We start from the raw sequence: 17,342 nt of genomic DNA, 5'->3' as shown, positions 1-17,342 counted from the left end.
AAATAAATAAACTTAAAAAAACAAACCCCAAAATGAAATGACTAGTCTGAATACGTCAAATAAGCTAATATATAAGAAAGAGGGCTTCATAAGTTATTAAACAGCAAATGGCTATAAATATTTAGTTGACAAACTTTGTCTCTAATGAACATTTTGGAATACACACTTCCTGAAATTGGAAAAATTATTTAATGATTAAATTTAAAATAAATTATTTAACAATAGTTTGCATTTCATTTTCTCCCCTTACTGACCTCAGCATATTTTAATATTTCCTATACTATCCCTTCTTTGATTTCCTAACCCATTTGGGTTGTTTCCAGTTTTGGGTGATCATGAAACAAATAGCTATAAACATTCGCATACAGGTTTCCATGAGAAAACTGGGTTTCACTTTTCTTAGGTAAACATTAAGCAGGAGTGGGATTTGTACATTTAAGAATCTGCAAATTGTTTTACAAAGTGGTTGTAGCACTTCATGGAATTATCAGTAAATGCATCCTCACCAGCACTTGGTATTATCAGTTTTTCTTTCTTCTTTTTAAAAGATATGAGAAAAGAAAGATAGTGGTATTTCATTGTGGTTTTAATCTGCATACCCCTAGTACCAATTATGTTGAATATCTTAAAAAAACTAGGTTGTCTGTTTCTGTTAGGTTTATAAATTTCTTTGTATAATACAAGTCCTATGCTACACATGATTTGCAAATATTTTCTCCCATTCTGTAGTCTCTTTTCATTTTAACAGTATCTTCCACAGACTTATACTTTTAAGTTGATCAACTGACCATTTTTTAAGAATTGTGTTTTTGGTGTCATACCTAAGAATACTCTGCCTTCTAAAGTCAAAGATTTCTCCTGTCTTTTCTTGTAAAAGTTTTATAGTCTTACATTTTAGATTTATGATGCATTGTAAGTCAATTTTTTTTGCATATGTCTGTCCAATTGTTCTTGCAACACTGTAAAAAATCCTGCTATGATTTTATTGAGACTGCTTTGAATCTATAGAACAATTTTGGGAAGAACATCTTAAAAATATTAATTCTTCCAATCCACAAACAAGGTATATACCTTTCCATTTATTTAGGTCTTTGACTTCTTTCACCAATACTTCTAGTTTTTCTGCATTGTCTACAAACAGGTATTAGATTTATATCTAAGTATTTTGTGGTTTTTTTGAGATTATTGTAAATAGTACTGCTAAATTTTTGACTTCCCATTGTTCCCTGAAAGTATATAAGAATACAATTGTTTTTTGTATATTGACCTCATATCCTGTGCTCTTGTTAAACTCACCCATCTGGTCTAGGAACTTCTCTCAAAATTCTGGTGCTCTACACAGAAAATAATGTCTATAAAACGCTGATGATTTCTTCCCTGTTCAGCTGTATGCCTTTTGTTTCCTTTTCCTGCCTTTTTTCACTGGCTAAAATTTCCAATACAGATCTCCATCACTTATAATGGGGTTACATCCCAAAACCCATTTTAAGTTGAATAGCTGCAATGCATTCAATACATCTGAATACATACCGAACACCATAGCTTATAGCCTAGACTACTCTGAATGTGCTCAGAACACTTACATTAGCCTACTGTGGGGCAAAATCATCTAATACAAAGCCTATTTGATAATAAAGTGTTGAATACCTCCAGTAATTTATTGACTGCGATACCGAAAGTGAAAAACAGAATGGTTAAACAGACTGTTTACCCTTGTGATTGTGTAGCTGAGTGGGAGCTGCAACTTGCTGGTCAAGCCCAGGATCAGGAGAGAGTGTTATAATACACATTGCTAGCCCAGAAAAAGATCAAAATTCAAAATGCAAAGTATGGTTTCTACTGAATGGACATCACTTTCAGACTGTTACAAAGTCGATAAATCATAAATTGAACCATCTTAAGTCATGGGCCATCTGTAGTATGTTGAATAAGAGAGGAGTGAGAGAGCTGACATCCTCACTTTACTCCCAATCTTTGGAGGAAAGGATTTAATCTTTCATCACAAAGTATGACGTTAGCTGCAAGTTTTTTGTATATACCCTATATCAGGTTAAGGGAAGCTTTCTTCTATTCCTAGTTTTGACGAGAGTTTTTGTCATGAATGGATGCTTTTGTCAAATGCTTTTCCTGAATGTACTGAGACTTTATTTTTTTTTTAATTTTCTAATGTTTATTATTTTTAAGAGAGAGAGAGACAGAGACAGAGACAGAGACAAGGTGTAAGTGGGGGAGAGGCAGAGAGAGCTGGAGACACAGAATCCAAAGCAGGCTCCAGGCTCTGAGCTGTCAGCAGAGAGCTGGACGCAGGGCTCTAACTAATGAACCATGAGATCATGACGTGAGCCAAAGTTGGAGGCTTAACTGACTGAGCCACCCAGGCGCCCCATGAGACTTTGATCGTATGGTGGATTACATTGGTTTTTTTTTTTTTAATGTTTATTTAAACAACACATTTAAAAAATAAATTTAAATTTAAAAATTTAAATAAAAAATGTTTATTGAAAGATAGAGTGAGCGCAAGCAGGGGAGGGGCAGAGACAGACTCCCAACCAGGCTCCATACTCCTTGCAGAGCCCAAAGTAGGGCTCAATCTCATGACCAGGAGATCAGGACTGGAACCGAAAACAAGAGCCGGACGCTTAACTGACTGAGCCACCCAGGTGCCCCTACATGGACTGATTTTCAAAGGTTGAACCAGGCTTGCATTTTTGGGATAAAGCCCATTTGGTCATGATGTATTATCTTTTTTTTTTTATATATTGCTGAATTTGATATCATAATACTTTAAGGTGGTTCTATCTATGCTCATAAGGGATACTGGCCTGTAATTTTCCATGCTTTTAATGTCTTTGGTTTTGCTACTGAGATAATGCTGGCTTTATTATGTATATTGTTGCCTCTTCTATTTTTTGGAACAGACTGTACAGAATTGACCTGGAATTTTCTCTGTTGGAAGGTATTAAACTATGAATTCAATTTAACAGATGTAGGATCATTCAAGTTCTCTGTTTCTTCATGAGTTTTGATAGTGTCCTTCAAGAAATTGGTCCATTTTATCTATGATTTTGAATTTATGGACACAGAGTTGTTTATAATATTTCCCATATATCCTTTTACAGACCCTTTTGGAGTCTGCAGTGGTCCTTTCTTTTTTCATTTGTGATATTATTCATCTGTACTATACCTTCTTTTTTTTGTTCTGCCTGGTTAGAGGTTCTTCAATTTTACTGATATGTTCAAAAGAATCAGGATTTTAGTTACATTAATTTTCTTTACTGTTTACCTGTTTCCTATTTTACTGATATCTGCTTTTATCTGTAGTATTTCTTTTCTTCTGCCTGCTTTGAGTTTCATTTGCTCTTTTTTTTTTTTAAAGCAGAAGCTTAAATTTTCAGAGCTTTCTTTTTAAAAAAATTTAATTGAAGTATAGTTGACATACAGTATTATATTAGTTTCAGATGTAGAACACAGTGATTCGACAATTCTATATACCAGGAAATGCTCACCATGGCAAGTGCAGTTACCATCTGTCACCAAAGTTATTACAATACTATTGACTATATTCCACATCCTGTACTTTTCACCCCTGTGACCTATTTATTTTATAACTGGAAGTTTGTATCTCTTAATCCCCTTCACTTATTTCACTCATTCCCCTATCTCCAACCCCTCTGGCAACCATTTTCTTTTTTTTCTCATATAAACATTTAATCCTATAAATTTTCCTCTAAGCACTGCTTCAGTTATATCCCACAGAATCTGTATGTTATATTTTCATTTTTATTCAGTTCAAAATATTTTCAAATTATCCTCAAGACTTCTTCTTTGGCTCAAGGGTTGTTTAGAAGTGTGTTAATTTCCAAATATTTGGAAAATATTTATGGATTACTAGTTTCATTGCAAAATAGTCAGAGAGCATACTTTGTATGATTTCAACTGATTTTAAATTATTAAGGTTTGTTTTATAGTCCAGCATATGGTCTTGGTGAATGTCTAATATTCCAATATTTCTATCACAAAAATTTAACACTAACTGTTGAACATCCTTTAAAAGCATCTACTTTTGTTCCAGCAATCAATAAAACAATGTCGACACACAAATAATTTGATGTTTAAAGAAGTATTTCAATACTATGTAGAACTTACTTGTAATAGAGATCTTGAAAGAACACAAGGAGATTGTTCACTAAATTCACAGAAAAAATCCTGATACACACAGAAAAAGTAATGTCATTAATAGATTAATAAAAGCCAGAAATGTTTTATTTAGCATGCAATTTTTATCAGACCTTCTGCAAATTAAATACTAGTAGAATTAAAATATGACAAAGAGCTAAGAATCATTTCTATAGGAATTGTCTAATTGTATCAATAGGACGATGGAGGATTTTGGAGCCTAATTTTTTTTTAACTGAACAATAGTCAATTGTGTATACAAATATTATGTATGCACACCATGAAAATAATAGTACCAATAATAATTTCCTAACTAATGGTAGAAGTTTACTTCCTACTTCACAGAAATAAATACCACGTAACCAGGCCAACTGGATTCATATAACTGTTCCTGAAAGATATGCTTAGAAAATTATATATGGGTTTATACATAGATAAAAGAAAAAAGCTAAGAAAATACACTAAAATGTTAACTTCTGTAGATTATATAGGGTAGTAGTTACCTATCATTTTCATATTTTTCTGTATTTTCCAGACTCATGATCCTCAATTTAAAGGGGTGCTCTGCCAAATCCTACCAAGTTTCTCTAGTCAATTCACTTTTTTAACAATTAACTTTTATGCCTTGCTCACACTTTTCAAAGTGAATGTTCTCCACCACAGATGTCCTCCCATTTAACATTACAAAGAAAATTAAGTCATCTATCCAGCAGGCAATCCTCTGCTTCAGCCTCTGAATGTTATTACTGACTTGCCCACTTTAACAACGGAGGACCCCCAACTTGTACTACACACTGCATTCCTTTTGGTCTTATCAGAACATTACACATGGTCAATAATCCATCCTTGTTTTCCCCTGATATTTAAGTTCTCCCTTTCTGCCATATCCTCCCCACCTACATTTAAGTAAAATTTTCTCCCATCTTTAAAAAGAAAAATACTGTCACATGCTCCCACATTTCACTCTTAACCACTGCCTTCTCAGCCAAACTTTCTAAAGGAGTTGGCTGCATCATCTCTCCTTATTCAAAGGCCCCCCTCATCAACACACGCTAGCCTGGCTCTTCACTCTAGTCACCACTGTTGTCTGACACCAAATCCAATCAACATCTGTTTTGGACTTTATTCACCTCTTTCATCTGACCTCTCAGCAGTATGTGACAGGACTTCCTTTTTGAAAAACCTTTTAACTGACTTCCATGAGTTTCTTCCTCTGTGGTCACTTCTCAGTCTGCTCTGTAGGTTCAAAGTTTAGTTCCAGACTATTTTTCTTTTCTCAAGCTATATACTTTTTCCCTCACAATCGTCTCTGTATTCATGCTTCCTTTGATTACTACTTGTAATAGTTCCAAAATTATATATTGAACACAGACTTCTAAGTTCTATCCATATAATCAATACCTAATTCAATATCTCTACATAAATAGTTCAAACGTACCTCAAAATCGGCCTTACTAAGACCCTCAGTTGACTAAGGGTCTTTGAATTTCCCCATTTCGGTAAGCAGCACCAGTGTGTATCAAGATTTGCAAGTCAGAAACCCTGGGCCTTCCTGAAAGCTCTCTCATGTCCCATATTTTAATTCATCACCAATATGCTATCAATTTTAGTTCATACATAGCTCTAACTCTGACAACCTCATGTCACCTCCCTGCCATCCTTCTATTCTCTCTCCCTTGAACTGCAGTAACGGTCTCTTAATTTATTATCCCCCTGTGTTTACTCTGTTCCTTTCCAATCTTTTCTCTACAGTCAACCACATCTCCCAAACTGTTAATCCATTTATTTAACTGCCCCACCCATATTCACCCATGTGAAAATGCAGAAACATGCAGACCATAAACTACAGTCATAACTGACATCTTGATATTTGTTATTCCAGTATTTGAAAAACTGAACTTCGCTGTGTCTGACCATCACTTCTGTGTGACAATGTATAAAATGGGTAAAGCATTTTTGAAACAGGACTTGACATTCACAAACATTTCCTTATGTCAGTATTTTTCTATAACATGCTTTTTAACAGCACTGTGGCATATATTCTACACATACCCATAGGATGGATAGTGGTATCACCAGTGTTTCTAGTTTTTCAAGATTACAAATGATGACGCACCAAATACCTCTTTAGTTCATCTTCGCAACATATCTTAGATGATTTTATTATGCTAAATCTCTAGAATGGGAGTTGCTGGGTCAGGATATACACTATTTTTAAAACTTCTGAGAGAGACAGCCACAGGAGTATAGGAGAGCTACTATTTCCCTCCATCAACATTAAATATTGCTATACTTTTCAATCTAGTTATTATAAACTGCATTTCTTCAATTACTAGTAAGGTTCTACCTTTTTCACATTTACTTCCTTTTCAGTGTGTATGCTCATGTCCTTTCCCAATTTTCCACTGAGATGTACTCCTTATCTGAACAGTGACCGGTTTCTTAGGCAGAACTACCAGACTGTTTGGTTCCTTCTCCCTCTCACTTTAATCTTTTCCTCTATTCTTAGACTCAACTACTCCCTACCTCCCCTCATCCCACAACAGGTATTCCTGTCCCAAGTGCTCCAGGGAGCCAGATTCTTCTCCTTCTATGCCCTCTTCATGTCCAGTGCTGGAAGTGCAGGCCTGACTCCCCCAGCTATGCTGTGTCATTCAGCATTCAACTTTCTGACAAGGCAATCCATAACTTTCTGCCAGAATGTCAAATTCCAACTGTTGCATTATTCTTATTCCAACTCACATTGATCAATTTCTTTTCAAAAATCTTACAATTAATCTGAACACAAATATACATTTACATAATTAAGAATCAAAAAAGGAGATATAGCAGAAGAATAAGAAAGTCTCTAACTCCTGATATGCCACTAACCAATCATCTATTTTGGTTACAAGCCCTCTAAGCCTTAACTTTGTTTACCTATACGATGAACTATAAAATGAACTGGGTTATGTCTATGATCTTTTCAACCTTTAAGATTCCATGATTCTTATGACAGAATAAGGAAAAAACTACAAAAAAAAAAAAAAAAGCAAACAGAAATGGGGTAACAAAGACACAAACAGGGGAAGTTTCACTAAGCAATGAAGACTCATACTGGTGTTAATGACAAAGAATTAGAAGGGAAAACAAAGTTATTACAAGAAAAAGCATAAACAAAAGCACAAATCTTTGCTGACCATGAAAAAAATATATTCCAGAGGCTGCTGCTCAATTCCAGGAATGTAAATGAGATAATAATCATCTCCAGGAATACAGGAACAGAAGCAGCCTAGAACCAACAAGGAAGACCTCACAGGGAAAATGACATGGGCTAGGAATTACGTATCTCTATGCAGAGTTGTGCAAAATAAATTAGTGTGCTTATGTCTAAATAACAACAGTATTATTCTGCATATTTTCTACCTTCCTAACATTGCTTTTCTATATTTTAACCCATAAAGAAGATTAATCCAAAATATGTAAAAATGTATATACTCTTCAACCCAGTAGCTTCATGGTTTAGGATTATAACTTAAGGAAGAAGGAAGCAGACGATACAAAGGTCTACCTACAAAAATGTTCACATTAGTATCGTTTATAACATTAAAACGCTGAAAAGGGCCTCACTATAATATGAATGAACTGGAAAAAATTGTGATCTATGTTTACAATGGAATACCATGTAGCCAATTGAATAATATAGAAATATGTTTATTTGTTGACATGAAAAGAAAGATGTTCATGATATAGAGATTAGTGATGAAAGCAGGTTAACAAGCACCACGATCTAATTTTTATATGAAAATATACATGTATACATGCATGTACATACGTATGTGTATACACACAAAAGTTTTGAAGACAGAATCCAGGGTTTAAATCCCCATTCTTCAAACTTGGGTGAATTATCTAAACTTCAGTCTTTTAATCTCTAAGATGGATAGTATATAATCCTTGTGAAGATTAAATAGAAAAATACACACAATACACTTACAACACTTAATCCTCCAGCTATCAAAGAAAGCAAACAATATTATTTATCCATGGGACAGTCTAAAAAGTGATAAACTGTTCTGTTGTTCAATCAAAATCATAATCCAAAACAGAGATTTGTACTTACCAGAATACAATGTAAATTTGTTAAATTGACCACCTCACAAACAGTTTTTATTCTATCTATTAATCTTGCAAAATAGTTGACCATTTCTTCCCTTTTAATTATTTTTGCATATCGAGGGAAGGTAGGTGGAAGTAGCCTCTGGTTAACAAGGGGTTCAAAACCCATCATAATTGGATGATCTAAAAAGAAAAAAAGTAAGATTTTTCAATGTTTTGCTGAACTTTAATCCTCAAATACTAGTAAATACGAAAAGAGGCCAATTTCAAAAGCATCTGCAAATTCTTGTGACAGTATTTTCTAAATGAATTTTATAATTTACACATATCTACACACGTGCATTTTTAAAAATGAGATAAGCAGATTTAATAACCTGAAAATTGTACTTCCCATCTACAAGTAATCGGTAGTAGTGATGGAAAGGGGTTGCTACCTCAAAATTAACTACAAGTCATGAATGAGATAAAATAGGGTGAATATATTCCCTCAAAAAAAAAGGCAATGCTGTATTAACTATGAGATTGTGAAAAGGTAAAATGGGAACATAAATTTTGGCTGTCTTCCCTTCAATTACTGAACAGCAGAATCAACTCAAACTTAGCTACATAATAATAATGCAAACTTAGCTCCCACCCCAATGAATCTGGAATGCATTTGACACTGACATTAATTATAGAAATTCACAGTGCTTTAATGAAAATAACCCATTACAAAAGACCTAAGGGTGACTTCCTCTTTCCCATTTTCTGTCCACTGGTGACACCACTTTTCACACTAGCGCAAGGCTCCAAACTAAGTCTCTGTCAACTTGTAATCTAAAATGAGGAAGTATATAAAGTGAGAATTAAGAATTTGGGATTCAGGGGCGCCTGGGTGGCTCAGTCAGTTAAGCATCTGACTTCGGCTCAGGTCATGATCTTGCAGTCTGTGAGTTTGAGCCCCGCATCGGGCTCTTTGCTGACAGATCTGGAGACTGCTTCAGATTCTGTGTCTCCCTCTCTCTGCCCCTCTCCCACTCATGCTCTGTCTCTTTCTCTCAAAAATAAATAAGCTTAAATTAAAAAAAAAAAAAAAGAATTTGGGTTTCAAAGTTCTCTTGCTGTACTACAAACAGGCTATAAACTAAGAAAAAATAAAATAGCTTCAGATGTTAATGAAAGATAAAATTAAGCTAAGCAAGCATCATTATTAAAATTAAAAGCAAGACTGATACTTAACCAAATCATAATAACGCTCTGTGACATACATAATTATTCCTGAGTATCAAGCAAATAAAGATGTTCTCCAGGGTTTCTGGCCTTCTTCCTTTCCTCCATACTTAAGTCCTCCCTGGTTGAAGGTATTTATTGTTATATAAATTTCAGTTTAACTAACGTCTTCCAGGCTAAAATCGTTAGCCCACAATCTTTCTTCTGAGCTCCAAATCGGATTTCTAACTGTATAATGGACATTTCTACCTTGGTTCCCCACCTCATGTCAAAAGGCCCATGTCCAAAAACTGCCATGATCTTGCCCCAAACACTGCATCTCTTTATATTCCTTGTAGTCCCTTTCTCAGTAAAATGACCCACTGCCCTTACAATTGCTTAGGCCAGAAACCTCCTTGTCTGCTTTATTTAATCAGTGCGTAAGTCTTAAAGTAGTCTACATCCTAACATCCACTGACCATCCCCCCTCTTCACTCTTTTTTTTTAAGTTTACTTATTTATTTTGAGAGAGACAAAGACAGTGTGAGTGGGGGAGGGGCAGAGAGAGACAGAATCTCAAGCAGGCTCCACGCTGTCAGTGTGTGAAAAGTGAGGGAGATGATTCATTTTCAGAAATACCAAATAAAAGCTGTGCTGTCTAGTTAACGGTAGGTTTACAGACTATTGGAAATATGTATGAACCCCCCTCCCCCAGCCCCCACCCCAACAGTAGAGTCCCAAACCCTTAGACATTTCACTTCTGGTTCTTCGCCTCTCCATTTTGTGGGCTTATTTTTGCTCATGAGCATGAGCCATAGAACAAAGGGAGGGGGGCACTGAAAGTCTCTGCATCACCTCAGGGAATAAATTTGCTCTAATCAGACTACTTTTTGCCTTACATGGGCAAAGGCCATGTCTGGGTAAGTCTGTAGCCTCTGTAGTGCTCAGCCAATGAGGAACAAAGGGAGGGACTTACATGCTAGGAGATAAAATGTCTGCTGTGACTGCTCCGAGTGTGCCTGTCCATCAGACACCAGTTCTTGCAGGAACCTTGATTAAAGCCTCACTTCACTGTGCTCCCAGTCTCTGCATCCCTCCTTTATTGGATCAGTGGGCTTATTTCTCACAAGTGTGGAGCCTGACACGGCATTTGAACTCAGGAAACCATGAGATCATAACCTAAGCTGAAGCCAAGAGTCACCAAGACACTTGACTGAGCCAACCAGACACCCCTCCCCACTCTTCACTTTTACTACCACTATAAAAGCCTAACTCATTCCCCTACACTGAATGTTCCCTCATTAATTAATCCTATATGCTGCCACGTCAATTGTTTTATCTAAAATTACAACCTGATTTCATTCTCCTAATCCAAAAATTCTGTTGACTCCCTGTTATATACAGTACAAAGTGTCTGACAGGGCACTGGAAGGTACTTTACAATTTCCTGTCACTCCTGTAGGGAAAAAAAAATCTGTATTCCAATGGAAAACTATGCATTGTCAGATTAATTCAAGGCAGCTATTTTACAAATCTACAAATGGTAGGTAACTGACAGAAGACATGCAAAGATTCACCTGACTTCCTCCCAACTCTACAGAAGAGTTCTGCCTCCAATTATAATTTATTTCAACATTCTGATGCTTCATATAAAATTGAAAGTTTTAAAACTTTTCTATCTAGTTATTTCACTGAATGAGTTTAATAAAATCCTAAACACATGTTCACTGTTGTATCTGTCGGACAGTCACAGTTCTTTTTACTTTTTTCTGAAAATCATCTTTTACCACACTCTATTCCCTAAGCACCATAAACTATAATCAAGCACAATGACTTGGAAGTATCATGCTCTTTATGCCTCTTTACTTAGACAGTAACTATTTCTGCCTATAAAGTCTACCCCTTATTCTTAGCCTGAGAGATCTGCGATAGCTTCAGTTCCCTCTCTTGCTTAGTCCTCCCCCAAGTATTGTGTACAAAGGCTGCTAAGTGTAATCCACGTGGGATTACGTCATTTCTCCCTGGTTCTTTTGAAAGTAATAACTGGCTTGTGTCCCAAACACCGAAATACCTGGCTTATTATAGGCAATGGATACATGCTTTCTGAATGACAAGATTTGCATACTCAAAATAAAATGAAAGACTGTTACCACTATAAAGAACAGTTGGAATTTCTCATTTACAACATTTCATTTAAAACCAAGGTAAATGTAGTAATGAGGATGCTGCAAGAAGCTTTGTTACCATACCAATACATTTTGGGATTTAATAATAAATGCACAGAATCTAAATATGTAATAAATAGTACATTAAATAGTACATTATCCTTATTATCCTTATTTTCCCTGAAAGCATGCTAATTTTCATCTGAAATTATTACCCAGAAATATTCTTTTTAAGGTTTATTTACTTTCATTACTATTTTTTTAAGTTTACTTATTTATTTTGAGAGACAGACAACACATGTGAGTGCAAAGAGGGGAGGGGCAGAGACAGAATCTCAAGCAGGATCCACACTATCAGCCAAGAGCCTGACGTGGGGCTTGAACTCACGAACACTGAGATCATAACATGAGCCGAAATCAAGATGCTTAACTGACTGAGCCACCCAGGTGCCCCTATTTATTTACTTCTGAGAGAGAAAGAGCATGCATGCAAGTGCACAAGCAGGGGAGGGGGACGGACACACACACACACACACACACACACACACACACACACACAAAGGGAGGGCAGGAGAGAATCCCAAGCAGGCTCTGTGCTCAGCGTGGAGCCCCATGCACGGCTTGAGCCCACGAACATGAGATGGCGATGTGAGCCCAAATCAAGAGTCAGACACTTAACCGACTGAGCCACCCAGGTGCCCCAATATTCTTATTCTTAATACACATATTTTAAGGTTTTAAACCACACTTAGAAGATATAGCCACTCATGAAAGTCTACACTACCATGAAAAGAAGGAAATATTAATGGGAAATGGATATCACATACAGTATATTTTTCATTACATTTTTATACAAATTTAAAAATGCAACATACAGCATCCCTGACCTCTACCCACTAGATGCTAGTAGAATCCCCACAATTGGGAAGACCAAAAATGGGTCCGGACATTGCCAAATGTCCCAGGAAGCCCCAGTTGAGAAACACGGGTCTAGACAAATACAATAAGCAAATTTAATTCAGTGTGGATAAGCTCAGGATGTAACAAGAGCATCTAATCCATGGTAAAATTAGACGAAAGACTGACAAGAGTAAAATCTAAGGAAAGACTCAAATGATATTAGTAAAATATTAGTCAGAAAAAAGTATTCCAAGCATATCAAAAGCCTAGAGGACAGAGAATATAGTTCCTGTTCTTTTTTCCATAAGGCACTGTAACTTTCCAAGTTGTAATTTCTCCACTCTCAGGGAGTAAAAATATATGCATCTGAACAGAAAGGGGACAAAGTCCGTATGCATAAAGCTAGAAGTTACCTGTATGCTTCTCTCCATTTTCCACATATATTTAAACTCTTCTCCCCACCCCCCATTTCTCTGGACCTAGTCCTCGTTAATGGTTTAAATGATTCCTAGTAACTATTTTTATGTCTCAGCTGTTGCCGAATCTCATGCATAAGAACTCTGTGACTGTCCTATAGACATGGTAACCCATCTGAACAGAGAAGAACAGAAGTGCTGAGGTAGAAAAGACTGAAGAAGCTGCTCAGAACAGAGAGCAGTTGAGCAGGAGAGGGGCTAAGAGTAAGGTGGGAGTTTGCACCTGGTTTCATGTCAACCTAACCTATGAAGTGTTACAAGAAGTTTTACCACATCCAAACCTCTCCTGGAATAAAATGCTCTAACATTTTCTCACTATACATCATGTATCTTCTCTACCACAATTTACCTCACACTGTCTTCTGTTAAAATAACCTGAAGAGCCTTTACTAAATGAGTCTGAAAAAAAGGTAATTCACATTACTTTCCACCCAGTGTGGGCTATGCTTAATCAAGTTTTCCTGATTTGAACTGGACAAACCAGATACTTCTAGTCTCTTTTCCGATGTTCCAAGTCTGCAGATGTACAAAAAATTATCTTGGTTTTCCAGTTAAAATATTTCATACATAAAATGCTTCCTAGTACAAGAATGCCAAATAAGAGGATTTTCCCCTCCCACTAGGACTCTTTTAAAAACAAAGTAATAAAGTCTAATTGCTACTTTCAAAACATACAGCACACTGGATCAGAGTGTTTTAGATTACTAAAATTCTTGTTTGATAACTGGTCATTATCAATAGCAGAAAAGTACTACAAATAGTACAAGGTTCTTAGGTCAAAGATTTACAGTAACAATGTACTTTAATTTAACAACCTAAATTATCCTAAAATTAATTAGATGCCATAATTAAAGATCCAGAAATATATTAGTCAAGAGATAGAGATAATATATCATTTTTCAGACATCTCTCCCCAAGGTTACACAGACAGTGTAGACTTCCTGAAACAAGTTTTGGATGCTCTGAAGTTGGAAGGAATTCTAGAAACAATGCAGAAGCTGCTAAGGATTTGTTAAGTGATGCTGCACTTCTTGTCTACATGATTTCCTTTTATAAAATGATTAACATTATGTTATGTGAAACAAGGCAAACAAAAAGGACAAATCTTGTATGACCCCACTTACATACAACAAAAAGCAAGTCTCCAGAGCAGAAATAAATGGAGACCCCATTCCCCCCATAACAGAAAACATCAATGAAATTAACAGCTGGTTTTTTAAAAGATACACAAAACCAAGAAACATTTAACTATACAATCTTTATCTTTTTATTGGAGATTTTAGTCCATTTACATTTAAAGTAACTACTGACAGTTACAGACTTACCATTTGTTATTTTGTTAATTGTGTTCTATTTTGTAATTCCTATGTTCCTTTTTATCCTTGTTCTCTCCCATTGGTATTTGGTGATTTTCTATAATGATATGCTCTGATTTCCTTTCTCTTTACACTTTGTATTTCTACTATCGGTTTTTGCTTTGTGGTTACCACAAGGTTTGCAAAAAACATATATGTAACAGTCTATTTTAAGTTGATAATAACTTCAAACACATAACAAAACTTCCACCCCCATTTCGTTTTTGATGTCACAATCAGCATCTTTTCACAATGTGGATCCATTAAATTACTGTAGGTACAGATATTTTTTAATGCTTTTAACCTTCATACTACAGTTACAAGTGATTTACTCATCACCATTGCAGAACTGGAGTATTCTGAATATAACTACGTATTTACTTTTATCAGTATTATACTTTTATTTACCTTTTTTTTCCTCTCAGTTGATAATTCCGTTTTATGTCTGTTTTAAAAGAATTAATATTTTTCTTTAGCCCTGGTTGCTTAAATGCAACTGTGGCCATATTTAAGGGATCTCTAAAAGGTTATCCGGGCTTTATTGATTTATGTGGTCCCAACAATAAACTCAAAAGTTTATGACAAATAGACGTTCTGATGACCTGTGTTTAAGTACTTTAGGTGCAGTTATACTGAAAGTCGAATTTGTTTGAAATCCTTAAAAGGTTCCTCTGAATTTTCAAATGGTGCTTGTTACAGCTAACATTGTTACACGCATGCATTGAATACCTGTTATCCAAACATATATGTACTACTTTTTTACCACTGCTTTTTATACTTTCTTTTCCTTTTTTTTTAAGTTTTTATTTTTTTAATTTACATCCAAGTTAGTTAACATATAGTGCAGCAATGATTTCAGAAGTAGATTCCTTAATGCTCCTTACCCATTTAGCCCCTCCCCCTACCCACAACCCCTCCAGTAACCCTGTTTGTTCTCTGTATTTAAGAGTCTCTTACACTTTGTCCCCTCTCTGTTTTTATATTATTTTTGCTTTCCTTCCCTTATGTTCATGTTTTGTATCTTAAAGTCCACATATGAGTGAAGTCATATATTTGTCTTTCTCTAATTTCACTTAGCATAATACCCTCTAGTTCCATCCATGCAGTTGCAAATGGCAAGATTTAATTGTTTTGATTGCGGAGTAATACTCCACTGTGTGTGTGTGTGTGTGTGTGTGTGTGTGTGTGTGTGTGTATACACCTATATATACACACATATTGATGGACATTTGGGCTCTTTCCATACTTTGGCTATTGTTGATAGTGCTGCTATAAACATCGGGGTGCAGTACCCCTTTGAACAGCATACCTGTTTTTGGTGTCTTCCTCAATTTCTTTCATAAGCTTTCTCTAGTTTTCAGTGTATAGATTTTTCAACTCTTTGGTTAGATTTACTCTTAGGTATTTATTGCTTTTGGTGCAATTGTAAATGGGATTGATTCCTTGATTTCTCTTTCTGTTGCTTCATTGTTGTGGTATAGAAATGCAACCGATTTCTGTGCACTGATTTTATATCCTGCCACTTTGCTGAATTCATGGATCAGCTGTAGCAGTTTTTTGGTGGAATCTTTTGGGTTTTCCATATAGAGTATCACGTCATCTGTGAAGAGTGAAAGTCTGACCTCCTCCTGGCCAATTTGGATGCCTTTTATTTCTTTGTGTTGTCTGATTGCTGAGGCTAAAGTTAAGACTTCCAATTCTACGTTAAGTAACAGTGGTGAGAGTGGACATCCCTGTCTTCTTCCTGACCTTAGGGAGAAAGCTCTCAGTTCTTCCTCATTGAGGATGATATTAACGTTGGGTCTTTCATACATGGGTTTTATGATCTCGACGTATGATCCTTCTATCCCTACTTTCTAAAGGGTTTTTATCAAGAAAGGATGCTGTGTTTTGTTGAATGCTTTCTCTGCATCTATTGAGAGGATCATGTGGTTCTTGTCCTTTCTTTTATTGATGTGATAAATCACACTGATTGTTTTGTAGATATTAAACCAGCCCTGCATCCCAGGTATAAATCCCACTTGGTCATGGTGAATAATTTTTTTAATGTATTGCTGGATCCAGTTGGCTAGTATCTTGCTGAGGATTTTTGCACCCATGTTCATCAGGGAGATTTGGTCTATAGTTCTCCTTTTTAGTGGGGTCTTTGTCTGCTTTTGGAATCAAGGTAATGCTGGCTTCGAGTATTATACTCTTTTCCTGCTACTAACTGGCATTCTTTCTTTTCATCTTGAAAGATTCCTTTAAACATTTCTTGTGAGGTGGGTCTGGTGATGATGAACTCTCCCAGCTTCTGCTTATCTGGAAAACTCTATCTCTTCTTCAATACTAAATGGTAACTTTGCTGGGTAAAGTATAATCGGTTGGCAGTTTTTTTGTTCATCACTTTGAATATATGATCCTTCTCCCTTTTGGCCTGCAAGGTTTCTGCTGAAAAATCTGCTGAGTCTTATGGGGCGGGGGGCTGAGAGGGGTTCCCTTTTACATAACAAGTTGCTTTTCTTTGGCTGCTTTCAATAGTCTATACTTGTCTTTTAACTTTTTTTTTTTTTAATTCAACACTGAAAATTTTAATGGACTCAAACTGGCTTACCAGTATCTTCAAGGAGGAATTTCAATGAACTTTTCATATTTATATTTCCTTATATCAAAAACATTTTTAGTTCACACATTCAACACCAGGTCAAAGTCTTATTTTCCTTTTAAGTGACTACTTAATTCACACCGTTTCTTCTCTTGGCTGCTACTTTGGTAACAATTAGGTACCCACCTCTCAAGAACACTGCATTGAACAGGCTGACACAGAGCCAGTGTGAACACAGGCCCCAAACCAGGGCTTGCAGAAGAACAACAACAGCAAAACCAGACTTTCTCTTCACTTAGAAAGGGACTGTGAATCAGAGGGTCCACAGTTCCAATTTCCAAACATGAAAAACCTGGAGCTCAAAGTGAAAATGGAAACCAAAATGCATCAGAAATGAACT

The 17,342-nt window shown here is 35.9% G+C and overlaps 1 protein-coding gene across 3 annotated transcripts in view; it reads right to left on the bottom strand.

The window, feature by feature from the left end:
• NAA35 (N-alpha-acetyltransferase 35, NatC auxiliary subunit) overlaps positions 1–17,342 on the bottom strand; it is a 102,309-nt gene that overhangs the window by 28,076 nt on the left and 56,891 nt on the right. For all 3 annotated transcript variants that reach the window (XM_086685118.1, XM_025931563.2, XM_086685119.1), the window contains exons 12-13: positions 8,279–8,457; positions 4,147–4,206 (exon numbers count right to left, since the gene is read on the bottom strand). In XM_086685118.1, the coding sequence (XP_086541244.1) occupies positions 4,147–4,206; positions 8,279–8,457 (239 nt within the window). The remainder of the gene's footprint in view (positions 1–4,146; positions 4,207–8,278; positions 8,458–17,342) is intronic.

This window comes from Puma concolor, chromosome D4, assembly GCF_028749965.1.
Source record: "Puma concolor isolate L17-30 chromosome D4, mPumCon1.1.hap2, whole genome shotgun sequence".
NCBI lineage: Eukaryota > Metazoa > Chordata > Mammalia > Carnivora > Felidae > Puma > Puma concolor.
This window is presented reverse-complemented; position numbering and strand designations above follow the sequence as displayed.